At 40.4% G+C, this 25,937-nt stretch overlaps 1 protein-coding gene across 1 annotated transcript in view; it reads left to right on the forward strand.

Annotated features, from left to right (window-relative positions):
• The first annotated feature begins 1,386 nt into the window (after nt 1-1,386).
• The window catches only part of NEUROG1 (neurogenin 1), a 99,410-nt gene continuing 74,859 nt past the window's right edge, over nt 1,387-25,937 (forward strand). The window contains exon 1 of the mRNA XM_044069896.1: nt 1,387-1,453. Within this exon, the coding sequence (XP_043925831.1) occupies nt 1,387-1,453 (67 nt within the window). The remainder of the gene's footprint in view (nt 1,454-25,937) is intronic.

Below are 25,937 nucleotides of genomic sequence, written 5' to 3' on the forward strand. Positions count from 1 at the left end.
AAGGTTTAGTGGAGAGTTACTATTTTTAAAACAGAAAGATGGATTGAAAAGTGACTCACTGACTGAAAGTGACTCAGCAGATGGCATAACAAATCTCCATCAGGTTGCAAGGTAAAGACAGAAAGATAAAGAAGATAGTCATCCAACAACATTCATCAGGGATGCCAGCAACAACCAGGTAAATAATCTACAGGACATGAAAGGCAGATGGAAGGAATACTTCCAGCAGCTTCTGAATGAAGGAAATGCTACAGAATCTGAATTATGCCATACACACTCAACAATGAACCAAGATGAAGAAGAGCCCATTCTAGAAGAAGTCAGAATAGCATTAAGGAAAATTAAGTCAGGGAAAGCAGCAGGCTCAGATGAGGTCATGGAAGATTTGATCAAGATGTTGGGTGAGTTAGGGGAGAGATGTTCCCAATGGTATTCATAGCATAATGCAAAGAAAGGTGTATCCTAGATGACTGGAAAATAAGCAACCTAGTGCAAGTGCACAAGGAAGGCAACATTTACAACCGTGGAAAGTATAGACACATATCAGACTTCTGTCACATTGCAAGAGAGTGCTGGAAAGGAGAATTGATAAATGAATATATAAACAGTAGAAAGTAAGATGGAGAAGAAGTAGTTTGGATACAAATCAGGATGCTGCACCACTGACCCATTGTTCTCAATGAGACAGATAGTGGAGAAGAAACTACAGATGAAGAAAGATTCCAATTGGGATTTCATAGACTTGGAAAAAACATGTGACAAGATGTCAAGTATTCTGATTTGAGTAGTATTGCATAGGTTAGAAGTCCTGGAAACACTGGCAGAATCAGAGCATGCTATGTACAAAGACTCAGTGACACAAATACGAACAGAGATCTAACTCATAGATGGATTCACAATGGGTGTGGGTGTACATTGGACTTTAGCTGTGAGCCCACTGCTGTCCACACTGGTTACTCCATTAGCAAACAGGTCAGAGGGGACAGATCAACAAACCTGCTCTATGCAGATGATGTGGCATTACTAGCAGACTCTGAGCAGGACATTGAGCAAATCATAGAGGAATGGAAAGCAAACCCGATGGCATATGGGATAAAACTGAATACAAACAAGACAGCTGTCATGGAAGTAAATGGGGGAAATCAAAATAAGCTGAAAACTGAGATAGAAGGGAAAATGTAGAACAGGTTAACAGATCCAAGTACTGGGGAGGAATGTCCAAGGAGAAGCGAAGTCTGAATAAACATGTGAAGGCTACACCTGTAGGGGTTACAGCCAAATGGCACAGACTACCACAGGTAGTGTGTAACAGAAGAATGCCAAAGAAGCTAAAATGTAAGGTGTCCAATATAGCGATAAACTAGTTCTTCTGAATGGTACAGAAATATGGACAGTGGAGGCAAAGATTTTGAGGAAGCTAGAGGAAATGGAGATGAAGCACCTCAGGCAGATGGTAGGATGAACACTGTGGGACAGATGTAGAAATCATGATATCAGAGCAGAAGCTAAAGTACTTCCAATTACAGAGAATATCAAAGATAACAGATTATGGTGGTTTGATCACATGTGAATAAAAGTAAAAGAAGACTTGGTGAAGAAGGTTTTGGAAACACAAGAAGAAGACAAGAGGAATGCAGGATGTTCAGCAAAGAGATGTATGGATCATATGTGAGAAGACCTGCAACTGTCAGGCATGACAGTAAACGAAGGCAGGGAAGTGGCACTGAATATAGAAAGCTGGCAAACCCAGTACAGAAAATGGTAAAATGAGGGAGGATGATGATGGTGATGAAACTTTTTCCCTTGAGTCATGCAAATCTTGGAGTACTGCTGACATGATATCAAATGCTAAAATGGGACAGTTTATGAGAAGAAGAAATTATTTGATCTTGTCATTGTTTTGTAGAATTTGTGAGATTAATCATCATATCTCAAAAGGTTTTCAGGTTTTATGGATGATGTTCCAACAGGTTCTAATCAAATCTTACACTCCTTGGTTTCTCCTCTGGTAATGTGGAAGACAGTACAACAGCAGTAAGTTAAGTTTGAGAGGGGGATGCTCTCAATAAACTGTATTGATTATTTTGGTGATGTGTGAGAACATTCTTTGCACTTATGGGTAATCACAGTATATGAGGTACAAAGTAGAAGGGCTTTTTTTCTCTGTGATTCATTGACTCTTTAGACATCAAGGAACTCATTTCCATTAAGTCAGTTCTGAAGCACTGGAGATTAAATTACTGGCAACAGCCCAGGTGACTGAGGTATGGTTAGTGATCCTGGCAAGTGAGCAGATGATGTGGGGTGGCAGAGACTGAAGGGGTAGCACCAGCTTGCCTCTATGGGTGGGGGGATTAAAGGGAAGTGGAGAGAAAGGTGACATACCAGGAGGTGTGAGACTACCACTGTCTGTTGTGAAAGGTGGACCCCAAATAGGTGATGTGGGATGGCATAGGTGGACATAGCCATAATTTCCATTGCGTACTCTTTGACAGTGGGGCCTTAGACAGGCAGAGCACTACAAATGTGGGACACTTGCCTCAGTATCCCCTTGGACACCCACACTCATAGCAGAATCCACCATGTCCGGGGGTTAGGAGCTCATGCAGAATTACCCTGAAGCTCATAGTACAATAGTCCCACTCCTGGCCATTCAGAAGCTTGCCCCTGGTGATAGAGGAATGAATGGGTCTATTCGGTAGCCAGAATAAGAAATGACAGTCAGTGAACATGGACTGATACCCTCAGCAGGCCCAAATGCACTCTTTCAAAACAACACCCATGTCAACACATAGAGCTACATCTCATGGAGCATCTACCTCTAAGCCCATAAGCCAAGCCACCACACAATCCTACATTCTGATCATTGGAGACTCCATTGTGAGACACACTGATGCCCCTCTCACCAGGCTGAGTAAGCAGAAGGTCACAGTCAGTTGCTTATCAGGGCTAGGATCCACCACATTATACACGCACTCAGGTCATTGGACCACAAGTATCAGTATGACTCAATCATAGTCCATGTGGAAGTAATTGACCTGAGACATACCTCCCTAACCTATATTAAGAGAGACATCATAGAGCTTTTAGAATATGTGTCTCAGGCTGGTACGAGCCTAGCATTGAGCAGCATTTTACCTTCTCTAAGGATGATGCCACAATATGAACAAAAGATGATTGACTTTAGTAGTTGGCTTAGCTTCTGGTGTCATTCTAAGGGGGTGTAATATTTGTCAGCATGGAAGGAGATGGTCAACAGATCATGCTGCTTTGCCAGGGATGATCTGCACCTCTGCCCTCTAGGCCTTTGAATATTAGCTAAAACATTGTCTTCCCCCATACTGCCTTTTTAGGCAATGCCAAACTGAAAGTACTTCCAACATAGCAAATCAAAAACAAGGAAATCTAAAGGTATCACTGCTCAGTGCTACTCAATGCTAAGAGTCTAAATAAAAAACTTCACTCACTAGAAGCTCACTTCATAGAGAATGTTCATGTCTGCACGGTCACTGAGACATGGTTTAAAGCTATGGACAGCACGCCAACAGTGCAAGGTTAGAATAGCTACTACACAGACAGGGAGTAAAGGTGGAGGTGTGTCTAGTTACATCAAAAATAAATATACCTCAAGGCTAGTCAAACAGGATGTGACACCAGGGAAATATTGCCAGCCCAGCTATCTGGAATTTTGTAAATAATTAAATGTCACTTGAAAATATTAATATGATTTATATAGAAATGTGACACTGCCAGCCCAGCTATCTGGAATTTTGTAAATAATCATATGTCATTTGTGAATATTAATATGATTCATATGTTTGTCTTACAAATGAAAGAGAACTATATGTCATGTTTATATTAAACTACTGGTGCAGAACTCTATGTTATGTACTGAGCTTCAAGAATGTAACCACAGGGTACCCTACTGGAAAAGAATAGAAATGTGTATAAACTATATACCTGGGCAAATGTATGTTTTAATAGTAGAAGCTGGAACATACAGAGTTAGCATGCAAAAATTCAAGAAAATAAATTGAAATTAAAAGTGTTTTACAATGTGCTATAAAAGTTAGTTAATGCAGTAAGGAAACAGTATGTCTAGAGCTAGACATTTATTTCTATTGTTTTGAAACATAAATAATTACTAGGTTTAAAATGTAAAGTGTTTTATTGCTTTGTGACTTCCTAGCAGCTGTACATCTGAGAGATAAGTATTTTTAACACAGAGATTTTAGTATCTGTTTAGTCTGGGAACAGAAGTCAGGTGACACAGACAATCCGAGCGAACCCAGCAGTAATGTTGGTTATTAATTTAAGTACTCTCTCAAAGAAAGTCTGTGCATTTTGTATCTTGTCTTGGACCTAGAAGCATTCACTCAGCACTTCTGCCTGCTTGTTGCTCTGTAAGTAAGATTTAGGCATAGTATTTCTCTTAGATATAGATAGGGATATAGTAAAGATTAGTTTAGATGTTTTGTGTATTTATTTAAGACTGTCCTGCAATGTTGTTTTAAAATATTTCCTGTGATTCTGAAGTCTGTAGTTACTGTGTTGTTTGAGTATTGTCTTATTTTATTATTTATTATTAAATATAATTAAACATTTTAATTATGGCTGATATGTTTACAGGCCAGTACTAGATAGCTTTGGTCACACTTATCATTTGGATAATAGTAACATTACATAGTAGGATTGGACACCCTTTGGTAAGGGCCTTATAGCAACTGATAAGTAAGGGCGGATGGTGGCAGCTGATACTACCTTATATTCTGGGCAGAAGGGGGCATAACTAGTAAACCTGTGTCAGCCTTTCCCAGGTGTGTGTGTGTGTGTGTGTGTGTGTGTGTGTGTGTGTTTGTATATCAATCAAATCTCAGTGCGTGTGTGTGTGTGTGTGTGTGTGTGTGTGTGTGTGTGTGTGTGTGTGTGTGTGTGTGTGTGTGTGTGTGTGTGTGTCCGCTACTTGGTCAGGGACACGAAGCACTGGTTGTACAGAGAGGGTGCTGGAGGTCTTAGCTTGGCCACTCAGCTGAGATCTTAACCCTATAGCTGTGTCAGTGGGGAGTCTTATTGGGAATCTGGAGAAAGAGGGAGAAACCAGCCCCAGACTGACTGTGATCTCTGTGTGCTCTTAATGGAAATTGTACTTTACTGTGTGTGTACTTGTCATCCTCCCAATGTGTACATCTCCCACTAGTTCTAGTGGTGAGGATTGAGGCTCCTTGATTACTGGGCCAGTGCAGGGATGTCACATAGGACAATGTACTTCAGCTGCTCCATGTTCAAATCATCATACGCAAAATCCAATATCACTTTCTTGCCAGCTATAGGTCCCCCTCTATGAGGAAATCCATGCCATGTATTTAAACATAATAGAAACACTAACTATCCAACCCAATACCATATTTTTAATTACCCCACTATTAACTGGGAATCCTATATGGCACCAAACATACAGGCACAGGGACTCCTGGATTTTGTAAACACAAACTCCCAGAACCAGATAGTCAATACACAAACCAGAGGTGAATCCATACTGGATCTGGTCCACACTAATATGGGAGAGTGCTGCACATCCCCTACTGTAATGTCTTCCCTGGTAAGGTCAGACCACAAAATGGTCTCCTTTCATGTAAAAATAAAAGCTGAACCCCCAGCTAAACCTAGAATATTCAGGAAATACTCTAAGGCTAAAGTCCTGCTATTCGGTGATAACTTGGCAAAATTGCAAGCCTCCATAAACAATGAAAACACTGTTGCCTATGCAGAACTTTTCCAAGAGACCCTGTACAAGCATGTTAAAAGCTCCACAGAGACATCTGTACCCACCAGGAAGAAGTACAGAAGTAACTCAAAAAACAAGCCATCCTGGTGGAATCACAAAATCAATTGGCTGTATAACAAAAGGAAGAAAGTCATGGCAAAAATTAGGAGGTGCAGCACCCAAAGGATAAAAGCACTCTCAACAAACTAAATAAACATCTCAGAGGACAAATAAAGTCTACAAAAGCCACATTTGTGGTGAATCTGACCTCCCAGGCCAAGGACAACCACAAGGCATTCTTTAGCTATGTCCACAACCTCAAAGGCAATACACAATTATGTGCAGAGCTCACTGTGAATGGAGCCACCTATACTCAGCCAGAACATATAGCAGACCTACTGGCTAATAAATTCAGCTCCAACTTTATCTCTCTCTCCCCCTCAACTTTCCCTCAGAAAATACCATCTAATTTAACTCCCCCTGCTATTACCAGGGAACAGGTCCTTAGTGCTCTATCTAAGGCCAAAAACACTGCATCACTGGGCCCAGACAATATCCCAGAATGCCTAATAAATAGGATGAAACATGACCTAGCAGGGCCTCTGGAATTGCTATTTAACTATAGCCTGCAAACAGGCTTCATGTCACATGAATGGAGAAAAGCAACAGTCATCCCTATGCACAAAGGTGGGCCATCTACAGATGCTGGAAACTACAGACCCATAAATCTCACTAGTCTTACATGTAAAGTCATGGAAATAATTATCATGGAAATGATATAGTGATATAGTAATCCTCCATACACTGGACCCAACCCAGTTTGGTTTTATCAAGGGCAGATCATGCCTACTCAACCTGGTGGAGTTCTTTGAAAAGGTCACCAAAGCAATGGATGAGGGAAAAATGGTACACACTTCCTACTTTGATCTTGCCAAGGCATTTGACACAATACCCCACTCGAGTATTGTTGAAAAACTTAAAAGGTTAGTTATAAACACATATGTCACTCAGTGGATAGCCAGCTGGCTCACAGACAGTACCCAGGAAGTTAGAATTGGGGCGTCCACCTCTACAAAGAGGCCAATCACAAGTGGAGTCCCTCAGGGCTCAGTCCTTGGCTCCTTTTTGGAATTTACTTCTCTGAAATGAAGGCCAATGGCAGTGGTCTCTAGCTGACTAAGTTTGCAGATTATTGCAAATTAGGAGCTGTCACTGAATCCCACAATGACACAAATGTTCTCCAGGAGATACAGGAGGATACAGACAAACAACTGGTGTCAGAGCCATGGACTAAAGGTAAATGCCAAGAAATGCATAATAGTATCCTTTGGGAAGTCATCCACCCCTGGTGACTATCATATTGACAACATACCCCTTAGAGTTGACCCAGTTGTCAGGGACTTAGGGACACACATAGATAGTAATCTAGCCTTTGACTATCATGTGTCTACAGTGGTGAGGAAATCCTTCTATGTTGCGCAATTTATGAGCAAAGGTATGGCATCTAAGTCCAAGGAAGTCATTGTTTCACTGTATTCAGCATTCATTAGGTCTATCATTGAGTACAGTGCCCTGTTTGGTATGTACCTAACCAGACATATCCAACAATTGGAACGTCCACAGAGGTTCCTCACTAAAAGAATACAGGGTTTAAGTAAAATGTCCTATGCAGACCACCTCAAGGCTCTATCCCTGTATTCTGTTTCCATTCTAAAGACTTAAACCTTGCCTGTGATATAAATAGGGCCGGCTGGAGAGACAGGTATGTATCCCAAAGATTACCCTATCTCTGGAACAGGCCCCCCATCCATGTGAAGCAGAGTTCCTCCTTAATCCAATTCAAGTCCAACCTGGACAATTGGATGGGTAACAGGAAATCCATCCCTGGTTTGGCACCTATGTCTCTAATGGACACAGGCAACCTGTAAATGGTTCATCTCCCATATCCTAGCTTGTAAATGTTTCATTTCCCAAGCCCCTGCTTACACTTATCAAAGGTACCAGGACTTGTCAGAGATACAGGATGCATGGCTAGGCTTAAAAAGGTCCTTGTGGTCATTAGCATAGTAAACACCTATGACCCTATGAACTTCTGCATACTGAAGAAAGTGTGGGGGAGGGTTGGCATAATGGTTAAGGTCTTAACCTCACAGATACGATATACAGAGTTTGGTTATGACCTCTAGTTATTGGCTAGGCTTGTAATAGTCAGCAGAGTGATAGCCTAGTACATACCCTAAACTTATGAATCTATACATATTCTTCAAAAAAAATAATTCAACACTACAACACTATCTAGAATAAGCATTTCTCAACCACCCCAAATTCCCTTCAATACCAGTACAGTGTATGGCAGTCTCACATGAGCAAGATTTCCAAACAAACATCAAGACTCAACCAAAAGAGTACAAAGAAACTGCACAGCAAAGTTTACAAAGCAAAAATACTGATGCCCCCAAACAAGCTGCCTTCCATAATACAAAAACAAAATTTTGATCAAAAGCCTTCCTGGAAACCACAAAAATAAAGAAATGAACTATTTGATTAAAAAATGTTATGTAGATTAAAAATATTTTGAAACAACAACAAACAAATAAAACAAATTCTTCTGAGTGAAGGGGAAACATAGAGAAATATACCAAAACTGCAGCAGAACTGGGGATGTTTTTACAATATTTGATCAGCTTCTGGAGAGTAAACTAATGTACACTATTTTCTGCTGTAGTGGCAGTAGAACTGCGGCATCCCAGATAGACTTTATTTGCCTCCTTCCATTGACTCCCACTGAATCTTCCCAGGAATTCTTCATCTGTAGCCACAGCTTCTTTATTAGTTCCATCTGATTTAGGAACAAAGATATATCTGTAAATGCTTCCAAACTGCCTCTTAGCCTATCTGTCTAAGAGAGGTGGGGAAATTCCATTGTATGAGCTCTCTCCTGATTTCTGCTCTTGCCATCCGCAATTAGATCAGGTAAATACTTCTTTGAATTTTGGATAAATGAGTAGAAAAATTCCATCACTAGGTCCTTAATATATTTTCTCTTGTACACATGCAAGTGAGGTTCAAATTTAAGTTGAAGGAAGGACTACAGCAGGTGATTTAGAGAGGATATAGGGTTGAGAAAGTGAAGCTACACTGCATTTCATTTTTATGAAAACAATGTCTTTCTATACTGCCATGAGAACATTGATTATGCAAAGTACACCCTCATATTCCCCAGGGTTTCCAGGGATCACAATCTCAACCAGTACTCTGCTATGCTCTAAACTGTTTGATATCTTGACTTATGGTAATTTTGCATCTTGTCTCACCTTGATCAGCTTTGACAGGACTGCAACTTGCTCATAATGCCTAGTTTATTGGAATTTCCATCGGTTTTCTGTTGTGTTTCCTTATAACTTGAAAGTATTAGCTCTAAGTTCCCATACAAAGGCTTGGAAGCACTGTCACAGTTTCTTGATCCAAGAGAAATGGACTGGCAGTAGTATACATCTGACTGTATGAATTATTCACTGGCACAATTACCATTCTCATTGCCATGTTTCTTGTTGCAAATAGATTGAACTCCTCCCTTACCCTGATTATGTCATTCATCATTTGACAAGAAGCGGTGTTTTTGAGTTCAGTGGTCTGAATGAGAACCTGCCTACAAGAAAATCTGATCTGTAGATGGGTATGTGGCTACTGGCATGGGAGGAGACTCCTGAAGGTGGCGTTTATTCAGTGTATCACTCTGCCAGACCACCTATCTGGAAGTTTGTAAATAACTCTATGTCATTTGTGAATATTGATATGATTTATACAGAACTGTATGTTATGTACTGAACTAAGATGTATCCGCAGTGTACCCTACTGGAAAAGAACAGAAATGTATATAAACTATATACATGTACAAATGTATGTTTAATAGTAGAAACTGGAACATACAGAGTTAACTTGCAAAACTTCAAGAAAATAAGCTGAAATTAGACTGTTTTATTTGTGTACTATAAAAGTTAGTTTCAATGCAGCAAGGATTCAGAATGTCTAGAATTAGGGTGCCTTCTGCATTGTTTTGAAAGTGTTTTATTGTTTTATGACTTTCAGTTCTGGGAAAACATCTGAGAGATGCATTTTAACACAGAGATGTGAAATTCTGTTAGTTTCTGGTTTAGCCTGGGAACTTAAGTCAGGTGACAAAAAGTGATGTCATCCAAGCTAACTCAGCAGTAATGTTTGATATTAATTTAAGAACTCCCTCAGAGAGAGACTGGGCATTTTGTATTTTGTCTTGGACCTAGCAAGAATGCCAACTCATCATCACCATCTGTACTTGCCTTGCTAATAGTAAGTAACTAGGGTACAGTAAGTTATTTTAGATATAGTTAGGAATATAGTAAAAATTAGTTTAGATGTTTTCTTTATTTACACAAGACTGTCCTGCAATGTTGTTTTAAAATATTTCCTGTGATTTTGAACTCTGAAGTAACTGTGTTGATTTATTTGAGTATTGCCTTGTTCTTTTATTATTTATTATTAAATATATTTAACCCTATCTTTGTGAATGATATTTGTGAGACATATTTAAGCTCTGAGAGTACTTGCATATGTATTTGGTGACACTGTATAGGCCACGTCTAATAATATGGTACTTGGTCAAAACTACCATTTGGATTATTAGTAATATTACACAGTGGGACTGGACAACCTTTGTTAACTCATTACATCTGAGTGACATCTCCAGGTGCATCTTCAGTTAATCCCTACTGATGCCTGTAGGCGTCAAATATTGTGTATTCATATTTGCATCAATAATTCCAAAACCATGCTATGTACAAGGTTTTAAAAGATTTCATCTTAAAGCTTAGACAATAGCAAACTCTACTGCATTAATATTTGATATCTGCCTAGTGTAGGTAAATAGATATTAATTGTTGTTTTTCTGATATTAATTTATACAGATATTTTTATTTTTTTCTAAATATCTCAACAACCAAGTGACACAGACATAACTCCTTATCCTCATATGAAGGCTCTCAGTGAGATGAATAAAATGCTACTGACAGTATGTATGTAACCTGAATGGCTGCTGAGATATTTTAAGTTGTTTACAAAATATTACAAACATAATAGTTACTGTCAATAACATGAACAACCCACGAACAGGCAGGCAGTAGCTTAACTTCTCATATAGTTAGAACGACACTTTGAGCTTAAAACATTTCTTTTATTATTATAAACAGGTCCTGTTATTTACTGTTTTCTACTTATTTGTTTGTTTGAACATTTCCACATTGATCTTTGCTGTATGGTGTCTGCTGTTGTACTTTTTACTCATAATAGTTACTGTCTCTACTGTAACTTATAAAATTCAGTTTAAGACCTATAACCTAAAGAATACTACCACTATAAAAATAGTTTGTGCTGAAGAGTTTACCATTTATACTACTTTCATAATCCTTATGGTTCCAATGATATGAACATTTGTTTGAAATGTGGGGACATAATTTGATTCTGTTAAAAGGCTTAGGATCTGCCCATTGGAAGTTATAGACTACAAATGTCTTGAGCTCTATTGGAGTGAATGAATTAAGGACCTAGAGTAGCTGATAAGAGTGGTTGGTGGCAATGATAGCTACCTTATAGTCTGGGCAGAAGGGGCCATAGCTAGTAAACCTGTGCCAGCCTTTCCCAGGTGTGTGTGTTTGTATATAAATCAAATCTCAACGTGTGTGTGCATGTGTGTGTGTGTGTGTGTGTGTGTGTGTGTGTGTGTGTGTGTGTGTGTGTGTGTGTGTGTGTGTGTGTGTGTGTGTGTGTGTGTGTGTGTGTGTGTGTGTGTGTGTGTGTGTGTGTGTGTGTGTGTGTGTTTGTGTGTGTAGGCTACTTGGGTAGGGACACAAAGCACTGGTTGGACAGAGAGGGTGCTGGGAGGTTTTGGCTTGACCACTTAGCTGAGATCTCAACCCTATAGCTGTGCCAGTGGGGAGTCTTATTGGGGATCTGGAGAAAAGGGGAGAAACCAGCCCCAGACTGACTGTGGTCTCTGTGTGCTCTTAAGGGAAATTGCCCTTTACTGTGTGTGTACTTGTCATCCTCCTAGTGTGTATATCCCCTAGCTATTGCCAGTGGTGAGGATTGAGGCTCCTTGATTACTTGGCCAGTGCAGGACCATCACATATTAATTGGTGGACAGTGGTGGGATATCCGTATCACATATTAATTGGTTGACAGTGGTGGGTTAGCCACATCACATATTAATTGGCTTGTAATGGTGTGGATATTGAATTCCTGTAACCTGTGTACAGTGGTCACTGAAGGTGTTTGTACTGTCAATCACCCAAGCAGTAAACATTCATAGTTTCACATCACAATTGTTTTTTTTTTTTTGTTAGCTTAGTTAGTCAGGGAGAGTAGGCAAGCATATCAGCAGAGGAGTATGTCAAGCTGACAAAGAGCCAGTTGGCTGAGATGTGCCAGGCTAAAGGACTGGTGCATGCCAACCTGACTAAGGCAGAGATTATTGTAGCTTTGGGCACAGCTGCATCGCAGACCAGGATCAGGGGAACAACCAGGCTGGCCTTGGAGATGTACAACTCTCAGAAAGTGGACAGCTCAACATTTCCACAGAGAAGTTAAAAATCCATCTGGACTTAAACAGGCCAAAAATTTGGAAATAAAAGCAGCAGAGAGACTAAGAAATTTAGAGGCTGAGGAAAATGAGAAACTGTGATGTCTAGAGGCGGAGGAGAAGTAGAGGCAGAGGCAACATAAAAAGGAGATGCTGACTCTTCGCCAGGGTCATGGAGGTAATGGGGAAGGGAATAACCGAACCCCAGAAGCAACAAAGGTCAGTAAATTTCTTCATCAATTTAGAGAGGGGGATATTTTGATAGTAAAATTCATATGTTTGAGAGGGTATGTAATGTTGACCAAGGGCTGGATACGATTCCTGACCCCCTTACTCCATGGTAAAGCTGTAACTGCTATTTCTAAACTGTCTGATACTAATTTCTTAAATTATAATACATTCAAAATGTGTTTGCTAGAATACTTTAAGTTAACACCTGAAGTTTTTATAAAAATGTTTTGTGAGCATAGATACAAGGCAGATAAAAGTATGTGTGAATATGTTGCTGAACTGAGCACTTATTTTCATAGGTGGGTGAGTGGATGTCAGATCACCACTTTTGAATGGCTGGCAGACCTTTTGGTGAGGGAACAAGCCCTTAGCACTTTGCCTGAGTACATGAGAATCTGTTTAGCTGATAGATAATGCACTACTGCAGATGCGTTGGGGAAGAAGGGAGACCTATACCTAGCAAGCAGGGTATCACTGCCCAGGAAAGGGACACCCAGTGCTGCTCATGGCTGTAAAGGAACCCATGGTGGGCAGCACAGACTGCTCCAACAGAGTCTGCCAGTAACAGGGGAAGCCACTAGTCCAAGGACACGTCCAGGACCAAGGGTTAAATGTTTTAAATGCAACCAATGGGGTTATGTAGCATACAGATGTCCATGGATGCAAGGTGGGGAATAAAAGGTGGGAGAGCCAGTAAGTGGAATGACAAAATGCCAGCAGTAAGTTGTCTCGAGACAATAAGGATACCAAACTACCACAAGAGGTTATATCCTATCTTACTGGATGGGAAAGAGGCCACTGCTAACAGAGACACAGCCTCTAACCTAACCATTGTGAAGCCTGCAATGGTTACAGAGGAGCACTACTTGCTTGGGCAGTCTACTCCAGTCAGAGCTTTAGGATGGACACCATTCCAAATATCTTTGGTTAGGGTTCACCTTGATTGGGAGGGTGGAAAAGGAAGCCAACAAGTACGTGTGCTTGAGGATATTCCTGCAGATGTCCTGATAGGGAATGAATTTGATAATGCAGTACCATGAGTGCATGCAGTTACACACAGTCAGGCTTGGAGACAAGCATGTGGGTCTGGTAGCCTGAGGTAGGCCTAGACAGACTGCACACTTGCAGCCAGGACTGGTGAAGTGGTTACTTCAGACAGGGAGCTACCTTGTAGCAGTGAGATTGAAGTTAAGCCCAGCTCCTTGTGGGTACTGTTGTTCCTTTGGACAGAGTGACTGCAAGGGCAGTGGTGAATAGTAGTACCCAGGCTGACAGTGAGGCCGCTGTCAGAGAATACCAGACTTCCTGTGGAAGGGGAGCTGGGAAGGATTACAAAGAGAGAGAGTGTTGAGACAGGCTCAGCTCTCAGACCCTACATTACAAGGCCTGAGGGAGGTAGCCAGTGAATCATCTGATACTCAAGGGAAAGGGGAATCTGTATACTGGGACAAAGGGTTACTTGTATCGAGAGTGGACCCCTGAGGGAAGGCTAGAGGGTGAGAAAATACAGCAGTTGGTAGTGCCCAGAACCTATCATCTGGCACTCCTAGCCATAGACTCTGATATTCCCTTTGCAGGTCATATTGGCATAAAACGTACAGAGACACATATTATGCAGACCTTTTATTGGCCTGGAATTTCCTGAGATGTAACAGGGTACTGCAGGACCTGTAAGCAGTGCCAAAAGGTAGGCAAGGCAGGAGACAAGGTGAAAGCTTCTTTGATGCCTTTGCCTGTGATTAAGGAGCCATTTCAGAAGGTAGCTAGGGATATTGTGAGGCTTCTGAGTATCCCAAGTTCCACAGGGAAAAAAGTATATCCTAGTGGTTGTAGATTATGCTACAAGATATCCTGATATGTTGGATCTGTCCTCCATTGAGGCAGAAAAGGTGGCAAAAGCTTTGTTAGAAATTTTCAGCAGGGTAGGTTTACCAAAAGAAATACTGATTGACAGAGGTGCCAATTTCACATCAGACCTGCTGGCTTGTCTGTGAAAGTTCTGTGGAGTGAAGCACTTAAAGACCACTCCGTACCATACCCAGACTAATGGTCTTGTTGAGAGGTTAAACTCTATACTCAGAGAGGTTCCCCAGGAATCCACAGGTTTTTCATCCTTTGAGTTTCTGTATGGGCATAGGGTGAGGGGAACTCTAGATTTGATTTGAGATGAGTGGGCGGGTGTGTGAATCCCACAAGAAGTCTGCTGTGGCATAAGTGCCATTGCGGGCGGCGCAGTGGTGCAGTGGTTAATGCTGTCACCTCACAGCAAGAGGTTCTCCGGTTCGATTCTCGGCTGGGGTGCCTTCTGTGTGGAGTTTGCATGTTCTCCCTGCGTTCGTGTGGGTTTCCTCCAGGTATTCCGGTTTCCTCCCACATTCTAAAGACATGCTTCTGGAGCATTTCTCCCCAGGCCTCCGCTGAAAACAGGATCTGTGGAACCTAGTCGGACATTCCTGGTCAACAAATGTTAAATAAAATAAATAAATATGTCCTAAACCTCAGGGCAAGGCTTAGGGAAGTCATGGACTTGGCCCTGGAAAACCTGGAAGAAGCCCAACAACAGAAAAAGGTCTGGTATGACAGGAATGCTCAAGGTAGAGAGTATGCTGTAGAGCAGCAGGTAATGGTTCTCATTCCTGTAAGACACAACAAGCTGCAGGTAGCTTGGGAGGGACCCTACAAGGGACACAAAACACTGGATGGACAGAGAGGTTGCTGCAGGTTTTTGGCTTGACCACACAGCTGAGATCTCAACCCTATAGATGTGCCAGTGGGGAGTCTTATTACGGATCTGGAGAAAAATTGAGAAACTAGCCCCAGACTGATTGTGGACTCTGTGTGCTCTTAAGGGAAATTGCACTTTACTGTGTGTGTATTTGTCATCCTCCCAGTGTGTATGTCCCCCAGCTATTGCCAGTGGTGAGGACTGAGGCTCCTTGATTACTGGGGCCAGTGCAGGGGCATCACACAGCAGTCTTGAGAATTTATGTTTGTTTGTTTACCCTCAGACCAGATGTCTTTTGTAGCAACTCTGGAGTCTGTAGACATTCAGATACTCCATCTAAGGTTTTCCACAAGAAATGCACATTCATTGATATGCAGCCCGTATGAAGAACTAATGGAACAGGGGCCACCCTTGCCTGGTGCTTCTTTGCAGCTGAAATGGATCATTGATAGTAAAGTTCACAAGTACTGTAGCCATAGGCCTCTTGCACAGGACACTGCCTCAACATAAAAGATTTGGAATAAAGCACATCAATGGCTGCATCTTAAACATGCAAGACCATTTCAGCATGTTGGGCTTTTTTTATTCTCTTGAAAAATAGTATCTGGATCACTGCTATTTTTTGTCACTTTTTTCTACCAACATGTGAAGTTACCACTGCAAGTGAAAAAATCGCATTAATTTCACCAGCCTACAGGCCAGAAATGTTTTAATTGCATGATCTCTCCTGCTGTTAGCCAATCATCAGCCTTCTTGCAATCCATTGGCCCATTTATTTCTCTTAGCTGATCATGGGAAGCCATGACACAGGCAGTCATCAGGGAGTTTTCTTATTTTAACAATAGTCCTTTGCACCCAGTGACTGAAGTTAATGCTCACAGATGTGAGAGTCTACAAGGGCAATCCCTTCTACTAAGGGCCAGCATGCACATTCCCACTGCATGCTGTTGTAAAACTTGTTTTTCAGATTCTATATAATCCCAGTGTTTGCGCTAGGCTGTTCTCCATGCAGCGGTGTTTAGTAGTGCCCTGCATGGATGCAGACACTATCAATTAAAATTTCTCTTAGAATAACTATCTCTGCAATCCTCCCAGTAGAGCACACATTCTTCATCTATGTGCTATCATCCCAGTCCAGTTAACTCCCCCCACTCTTCTCTCTGGTTAAACTCACAGTAAAAAACCTGAAACCATGGATAGGCACTTTCCTGCTATCTCTGTGGCCAGCCTGATGGACATGGTCATCCTGAGGCCCTGTAGCAATTGTCTCATATATAATGACAACCACTTAATCCTGAAGAAAACAAACACAGTATTGAGAGATGTAGTTACACTATGAAAACTGAGACACAGCTTTCACATACTGACAAATCAAATGACAGTTTGTCAGTCCACACACATCATTTTCCTCAATAAATAAGGTCTCAACACATAAACCCACCTGTGTAGGTACTCACAAGCAACTTACCAAAACCTCACAGGCCTCCCATACGTTGCCATCAGAAAACACATACAGACAAAACCAAGTCAACACCAATCACTATGCATAAAAATTTGTCACCACAAGCTAATTCCCAATGTGAAACACCACACATTCAAATATCTTGGTCATAGGAGAGTCTCATCAGACACATGGATGCCCCCCTCATCAGGATGGATGAAGAGAGTGTTACAGTCAGTTGCCTGTCAAAGGCCAGGATTCTCCAGATCATGCAGATACTCAGGTCACTCAACCACAAGTACCAGTATGACTCAGTCATAGCCCATGTGGGTGTGAATGATCTGAGGCTTACCTTCTTGAACTATATGATGACAGACATGATGGACCTCTCTGAACATATATAGTAGTCTGGTATGAGCCTCACAATAAGCAGCATTTTACTCTCACCAAGAATGATACCACAATACAAACAGAAAATGACTGACTTCAATAGCTGGCTTAACTACTGCTGTCATTCCAAGGGAATCCAGCATTTGTCAGCCTGGGATGACATGCTCAACAGACCATACTGCTTTGCCAGAGATGGTCTGCACCTGTCTTCTCTAGGCTTATTGAATAGTGGCCAAGGCATTAGTAACCCCCATAGTGCCTATTTTAGGCAGTGCCAAACCAACAGACCTACCAACATAATACATTCTTTTAATGCCAGGTTGAAGGTACTAGTGCTCAATGCAAGGACTCCAAACAAGAAACTGCACTCTCTGGAAGCTCTCCTCACCCTGGAGAATGCTGACGTCTTTGCAGTTACAGAGGCATAGTTCAAGGCTACAGAAAGCGCCCCAGCAGTGCAAGATTACAATACCTATCACACATTCAGACCCCCCCTCTGAAAAATAAAAAAATTAAAGGAGGAGTTGTTTCAATTTGCATAACAAACAATCACATCTCTAGAGTGGTCAGGCAGGGTTACTTGCTTGAGCTACTTCATGTCCAGTTCACCACAGGCATTGTTAGCTGCAGCCCCCCAATCATGAATCATGAAAATCACTCTGCATATCTGAAGTTACTAGAATAACTTACCACTCAACCTAATGCACTATTCATGAGTAATTTTAACTAGTCCATAAACGTGAAGCATACACGACCACTAATATGCATGCTCAGAGATTCCTGGACTTTGTCAATGCAAATGCTCTAGAACAGTAAAACAGCTGGTCTGCACTCTCACTAGGGGATCAAATATCCTTGACATAGTACTCACAAACATGGGGGAGCATTGCATCCTCCCATCTCAATGTCCACATTGGTAAGACCAGATCATAAATAGGTCTCCTTTGAAATAAATGTAACGGTAGAACCCCCATCAAACCCTAAAACCCTAAAGAATTTTTCCAAGGCAAATTACCTTCTATTATGTCATAGAATAGGTCATTTTAAAGCCTCTGCTAACCCCCAAAACATGGGCAGAAGTATACACAAATGCCCTGTACAACCACTTAAACAACCTCATAGAAACAGCAGTACCTGACCAAACTAAACCCAGGTATAGCCAGAAAAGAGGTCACCGTGGTGGACCCCTGCCATAGACTATAAAAAGAAGGAAGACATTCCTGTCTAGAAGTAAGTGGGAGGGTGTACAACAGAGAAAAAATCCCTCATTAGTCTCAACAGGAAACCAGGGAAATAGCCGTCTTGAAAAGCTAAACATTAGACTAAAATAGCCTCCCAAGCAAAGAATAACCACAAAGCATTTTTAGTTATGCCCGAAATCTTAAGGGAAATGCTCAACAATGTGTTAAGTTTACTGTAGATGGCACTAGTTATACTCAGCCAGAAGAAATAGTAATCCTACCAGCCAATAAATTCAGCTTAAATTTTACCCCTCATCACCTCCATTCACTCCCAATGAAATACCCCCTACCATGCCTTTGTCTATTATCACAAAAGAACAAGTCATCACTGCACTAACTAAAGCTAGAAACATGGCATTAATGGACCTTGACAGAATCTCAGTATACCTGTTAAATAGCTTGAAACATAACCTAGCAGACTTCCTTGGATCTCTATTTAACCAATTCTCTAGACAGGCTTTGCCCCAGTAGAGTGGAGGATAGCAACAGTCATCCCTTTGCACAAAGGGGAACCATCAACTAACCCATAAGTCTGACTAGCCTAATATGCAAGGCTATGGAAAGGATAATTGCGGACCTAATTAATGATGACATATGAAGTCTCCAGACTCTAGACCCAATATAGTTTGGTTTGATCAAGGGCAGGTATTGCCTGCTCAGTGTGGTGGACTTCTTTGAGAAGATCACCAAGGCCATGGATGAGGATAAGACTGTGCATGCCATCTACCGTGACCTTGTCAAGGTATTTGATACAATACCTCACCTGGGTATTATAGATAAACTCACAAAATTGGGCATAAACCATTAAATCACCAGATGGATGGCAAAAATGGCTCTCAGACAGGACACATGGAGGAATCCACATCCAGCAAGAAACCAGTCACTAGTGGAGTACCACAGGGCTCAGTGCTGGCCCACCTCCTGTTTAGGATATACTTCTCAGATGTCAAGGCAAATGCAGATGGCCTTTGGCTGACCAAGTTTGCTGATGACTGCAGTTGGGGGCAATCACTGACTCAACAATTGATATTGATATCCTACAGAAAGAGCAGACACAGACTAATGGCTGGTGTTACAGCCATGGCCTCAAACTAAATCAAAATAATACCCTTTGGGAAATCAAATACCCCTGCAAATTACACTATTGATTGCACCCTCCTTAAGAGTGGTTCCAGTGGTGAGAGATCTGGGCACTCAGATACATAGTATTCTGAACTTTGACCATCATGTGTCCATGGTGGTGAAGAAATCCTTCTATGTGGCTCAGCTTATAAGTAAGGGCAAGGGATCCAGATCTAAGGATGTCATAGTACCACTGTACTCGGTCTTCATCAGACCAGCAATTAAGTATAATGCACCCTTAGGCATGTACCTTTCTAGGTACCTGCAACTGCTGGAGCATCCTCAGAGGTTTCTCACCAAAAAATACATGGTATAACCAACATGTCATATGCAGACCAATTAAAAGCCCTATCACTGTATACAGTTTTCTACTGATTGTTGAGGGTTTTTCTGGGCCTGACCTACAAGACAGTCTCTGACCCAGCCCTGATGGAAATGTTGCATATTCACAAAACTTACTGCAAGAGGGTTACCCTCTCCAATAATCTAAACCTGATCTCTGATATGAATAGATCATGTTGGAGAGAAAGATATTTGTCCCAGAGATTGCCCTTCCTCTAGAATAAGCCTCCTGTTCACATGAAGCAGAGCCTTCCCTTGACCATATTTAAGTGAAATCTCGACCAATGGATGGGAAATCGCAGATTCATTCCTGGGGTGTTATCCATGTTTTTTACGGATGGAGGCAGTCTGTAAAAATTGTCAAAACCCTGCTTACTGACCCTTGTTATTTTTCTTGTTGGGATGGAAAATTGGGTAAAACTGGATAGGCTTGTAAGGACTCTTGAGCTACTAGCACAGTAATCTCCTATGAATCTGTGAATATATACCCTATGAAAGCTACTTAGCAGATGTAATATGTCAGACTCAAGAACATGTCTAAACTTATATGCATGCATCTTTGTCTCCCTCAGGTGTAGGTTCTGCAACAAGCTGGACCTCCACCTTCACCCCAGGATGAGTAAGCTGGCATCAGCAGCTCAGTCTCTCCCTCATCTCTTGTCTTTTCCATGGTCTGAGTGTCTACTCTAACCACTTCTGGAAACACCGCAGAGGAAAACCTTATCAGTCTAAAGTGGATTTCAAGTTTAAATGTGTCTTTGATGACATTTCATCAGAAATGGGTGCAGCATTATACTCACCTTTCTCAAAAACAGGGATCACAGCTTCATCAGAATCTCTTTAGAGGGGATACAGTGCCGGATCAAAAGTCCCCCATCCCTAGTTCTGGCATGAGGGTGATCAGGATCCGATAACATATGTGGCAATGAAGGAAGAGCAGATCAATGCCAAATGATAATAGATGAGGACCCATGTATCAAACAGTATATGTTGGGGGCAGCATCACAATATGAAATGACTGCAAAGGGTCCAGGACCAGTATCAAAATGTAGTCTCTAAAGGTTGTGCTTCCACTTTTAGAAAGACAGTTCTCATAAGGCACTTTCTGTGCAGTGGATAAACATTTCTCTTTCTCTTTTTATGTTTACCCCTGTCTTTTTTGTATGTTTTGTTATAGCCTAGATTGTAAATTATGAAATTTTCACATCAAACAACGCACTTACCAAGCTAACAATAAATAAGTAAAATAAAATGATACACCTAAGCAGAGCAGAGTTTTACCCAGTGAAGCCAACTTTTGTAGATTTGTTAGCATTTTGTGTATCAAGTCAGAGTGACAAGATATCCTTTCTGAGCTTCAGAGGTCAACTGTGGTCAAATGATAACTTCACTAGGAATCTGAAGACTTCACTAGGAATAAGAAGCTGGAAAATGTATTACTGACCATTTCATGTTATATTTGTGCAACCATCATATTGTGTTTGCAGTAAAGATGAATCCTCAATATATTTGCAAATGTCCTGGTATCTCTTACAACCACTAATGTCTCAGTATGGAAAGTAGGCTTTGTTTGTATGCCTAGTCATTGAATAGATTTAGACTATAATACTTTTTGTACCTTCTTTTTTTTAAACAGTGCAAAAAAAACACCATATGGAAGTTAGGAGATGTCTGCACCTAATGTAGTTGTAAAGATTGTTCCCAAATGCTATCTTGTGAAATAGATTATACTAACACATTTACCCCTCAAGCTATGTTTACAGTGGTATGGCATGTTCTTTCCGCTATGAATCTGTGCAATCCTATGCACTATGTTCCACCTGAATATGAAGGGTCAACAAGTATTTTTATAAAATAATGCTACCATTTCTGTAATGTCTGTCCAAATAATAGCCCATGGTTGTATTTTTCTAGCATTTTCTCTAGTCAGCAGGTAAAACAATTAAGATTCCAGTCATGTTACAGGATATGTAAATGGACTCATTTCAGCACCAAAGAATGAAATATTCCTTTTGCTTTGTTCAAGGTCTTCCTATTTCATCTTTTTGCATATAATCAGTAAAAGTATTTAATAATTATCATTGCTATTCCACTGTCATTTCTGTTTTTTTTTCATTTCTCATTGTTTTATTTTATATATTGTTAATCTTTTTTGTCATATAGTTGGAAGGGCAAAACTTAAATTATTTAGACACATCCTGGGTAATAACATGCACTGACTGTATACAGTAAGCAAAGAGTACTTTTCATTGGTACAAAGGATCACATCACTGGAAGAAAAAGTTCAAAAGTATGTTGTGAGTAATTTAGTGGTATACAAAAAGCATGATATTTCCAGCTAATAAAAATGTTAGTCGACAGAGAAGCAACATTTATAATATTGTTTAAGCATCATGCACATGCAGTGGTCTTTTTACTGCTTTTTATTATAGGCAGGCATGTTAGCTGTAACATTAGTGAGACCAGATGGCAGAATAGTCAAGGTTTTGCCTCCCATGCACAATGGATAAGGTTCAATCCTGACCTTTGACCAATGCCTGCTTGGAGTTTGCACGTTCTCCCTGTGTCTCAGTGGGGTTTCTCTCACATCTGAAAAACATGCTGAGTGTTTCCATCTCAAATTCAGCAATGAATGGAGCTGCGGGCAACAGCACAGACTCTACATTGTGCCCTATAGGGGGAAGAGTTGTACAGACCAACTGCTTTGGGCATCTACTGTGGTGCACAATATCCTCAAGATAGGAGAACATGGATCACATACTGCATGCCATGGCAGGGCTAGCAACTCAATAGTGTAAAAAATATGGCTGTAGGTGATTTGGTCAACATGATACCCCAACCCCATATGGGAAAAAAGGGGGCTGATGATGATGTTACCTGTAAAAAATGCATACTTGAGGAAGTTTTCATAGAAAATTTGCAGGTGAGTTGAGCATTTACACTGATACATCCCAGTAAAGCATACTGTATTTTAAACAGAAGAACTATTTGAAAAGTAAGGTAACTCATCTTATGAAGCCTGCATTTTATGTGTACTATTATATACAACCATTGATACAGGAAATTTAACAATATAGTTTTAATGACCTGCAAGCATCTCAAATGTAGAAAGCACTGTATGCCACAAAGAGCCTCATTAAACCTCTTTGTGTTTGCCTCAGGCTGTAGTACAAAAGCTCTCCTAAAAACACAGATGAATGGTACTTGAACTGCAGGAGTAGTAGACAAAGGACTACAGTGACACTTTTATAATAGTAATATAGAAAAGTGACAAACACATATCACACAACTGTTTGCTACATTTTTCTGGAGTGTGTGTGTGTGTGTGTGTGTGTGTGTGTGTGTGTGTGTGTGTGTGTGTGTGTGTGTGTGTGCGTGTGTGTGTGTGTGTGTGTGTGTGTGCATGTGTGTGTAAAGACACTGACATAAAGAGAGATGGGGAGGGAGAGAGAAACACTATTTTGCTCTTTTAAAATGAATAATGCAATTTTGCCTCTTTATAGATTTCACTTTAAGTCTGTTCACCTGGATAATGAATGAGGTCAAATATCATTCTTAATCTGCCCCACTAATATTAATAAACATTAAGTGAATGTTGTACCATTAAACCTTAATGAATACTTAGAAAATTCCAGTCCTGTAGAATGCTAACATTGATTAAAAAGATTATCCAATCAACTGTTAACTAGAACATAAATCATAATTGATATACCTATATTTATCTACCTATATCTATCGTGTGTGTGTGTGTGTGTGTGTGTGTGTGTGTGTGTGTGTGTGTGTTTGTATGTGCAATATATAAATATATGTATGTATGTATATATATATATATATATATATATATATATATATGTGTGTGTGTGTGTGTGTGTGTGTGTGTGTGTGTGTGTGTGTGTGTGTGTATAGTGAGAGACTAAAGCTGCTGAAGCTGGCATGTAGTCCTCACTTCTACTAAGTTCTAAAAATAGTTTTATGTTATGGAACTTAATGTAAAAGGCTGGTGTCTCAAAATAACAAAGCAATGTCTGTGGTATAAACAGAAAAAAAAAGCAAAGAGTACCTTTAACTGCTCAAGTGGTGCATGCAAAAAAATCACTATAAAGCCTCTGATTGCAATCTTCTTCTAGGTAATAAATTAGCAGGTATTTCTGCAGGGATGCCAACCTTGGTAAAAAAAAAAAAAGTCTTTTCATCACAGCTGATGCCCAGTCCTGAACGTCTCCCTTAAAAATCATGTTCATAGGAGTGAAATGGAATGCTACATCCACATTCCATTCAAATCTTATGTGAACAGTCATTGCTGGACATTGGCTAGACTCTTTATGTCTTATTTTCTCATAAAACAATAATTTTATGTGAAAATATTATTATAAAACAATGTTTAGTTATTTCATGTTTACGCCCTCCCAGTCGCTTATCTCTGATGGGCATGAAGTGATGTGGTTATTCAGGGTGCAGAAGTCTTCTAGTTTTGACTTCTGTGCACCTACAGCACTGACGGTCAAAATAAGAACACGGACACAAGCAAAACGCAGTGTCACAGAATGAGCAATCTACTAATAGGAAAATGTAATGAATAATCATATTATTAGCTAAATATTCGTTTTGTTGGTGTGCTCGTCTTGTGATATTGCTTTTAATTTTTTCTTCCATACTGCACTGCCTATTGCTTTAGGCTTCATATCACTTAGAGCTGCCCACAGTATCAAATCATCATACTGCCAGTTATTATGAGACAATTCATTGAGTGTGCATGAGTTGCATGCAATGTGCTTGCTAAAATACAGATGTTTCTTTCTTCATTTTTTTATTTCTTTTAATAAGTTGCTTTTTCTGACAAATAAAAAAAAAACTCTGAAATTGGTAATCAGATACTACGATCAAGCCTGCTGGCTTCTGACTTTGTTAGGTAAGTCAGAGATCTGAACTTGATCTTTAAACACTTCTAGACTTTTCTGGATCTCCTCGACTTCTGATTAGGGCTTTACAACCCTCTCCTTTTTTTAAACCTTCCACTGACACTTTTACTCAATTGCAAGTAGTATTTTGAATTCCTGTCAAAGAGAAGTATCTAACAGTTGTCATACATACATAAAATACAGAAAACACAAACATGATACGTGAGGAATAGCCCTTGTCCACTATTAGTGAAAACCATCAGGCTATGTCACAATGCATAATGTGCATATATAATATATGCACATAAATAAAATATATTGTTTTGATCAATTCACCAGTTGATCATTTCACTGAAAAAACAACTCACCCATTTCACTGAAAGACAGTTTAGCTGAATTCAAAATACAGTCAAAAACACTCAAGGGAAAGTTTTAGAAAATACTCTTTTTTGGGGGGAGCTTTGCCCCTACCCCCCACCCTTAAGCCCTTACTTAAATATACTTACTCCATGGTGCAAAACAGTGAAGAAGAGAAAAAAATAAACACACTCTTGATTGCTGATGCAAAAACACATTCCACAGACAACATCATCATAGCAATTATAACTTAAAAATGTTTTGTTGCTGGGGGACTCCCCCCACACACCCCCACAATGGGATTTGACCTTCACACCCCCTTACTTAAATATGCAAACTTCACAGTCGCATGACTATGTCCAACAGTGAAAATGCCATATATTCAGAATCACTGTTAGCACGCATATGAGCATGCAATAAAACAGAATTTTAGCCAAGTTTTTATTCAGTGAAATGAGCTTTTAACATTTGGATTCAATGATTTATCATTCAGTGAAATGGCCAGATGTCAATCAGATTAAAGTAATCAACCAAACAGGCTTACCACCCTGAGTGCATATGACAAACATATCATTAATGACGGTGCTAAAACAGTTCCATGATATCTGCGTTATGTATCAAGAATCTCTACAAAAACTGTTCACTACTTCATTATTCAGCTCTGACACAATGAAAAGCAATATCCAGAAATGATGAAATTGGTAGTAGCAACTCTGTGTCCCACACATAGCTGGATCAAGGTCAAATGGGGGCCTAGGGTAATGGATCGGGGCCCCACATACACAGCTCCCCCTCGCAGCCATTTCAGTGTCC

Source organism: Protopterus annectens, chromosome 4.part0, assembly GCF_019279795.1.
Source record: "Protopterus annectens isolate FY-2018-M chromosome 4.part0, PAN1.0, whole genome shotgun sequence".
NCBI lineage: Eukaryota > Metazoa > Chordata > Ceratodontiformes > Protopteridae > Protopterus > Protopterus annectens.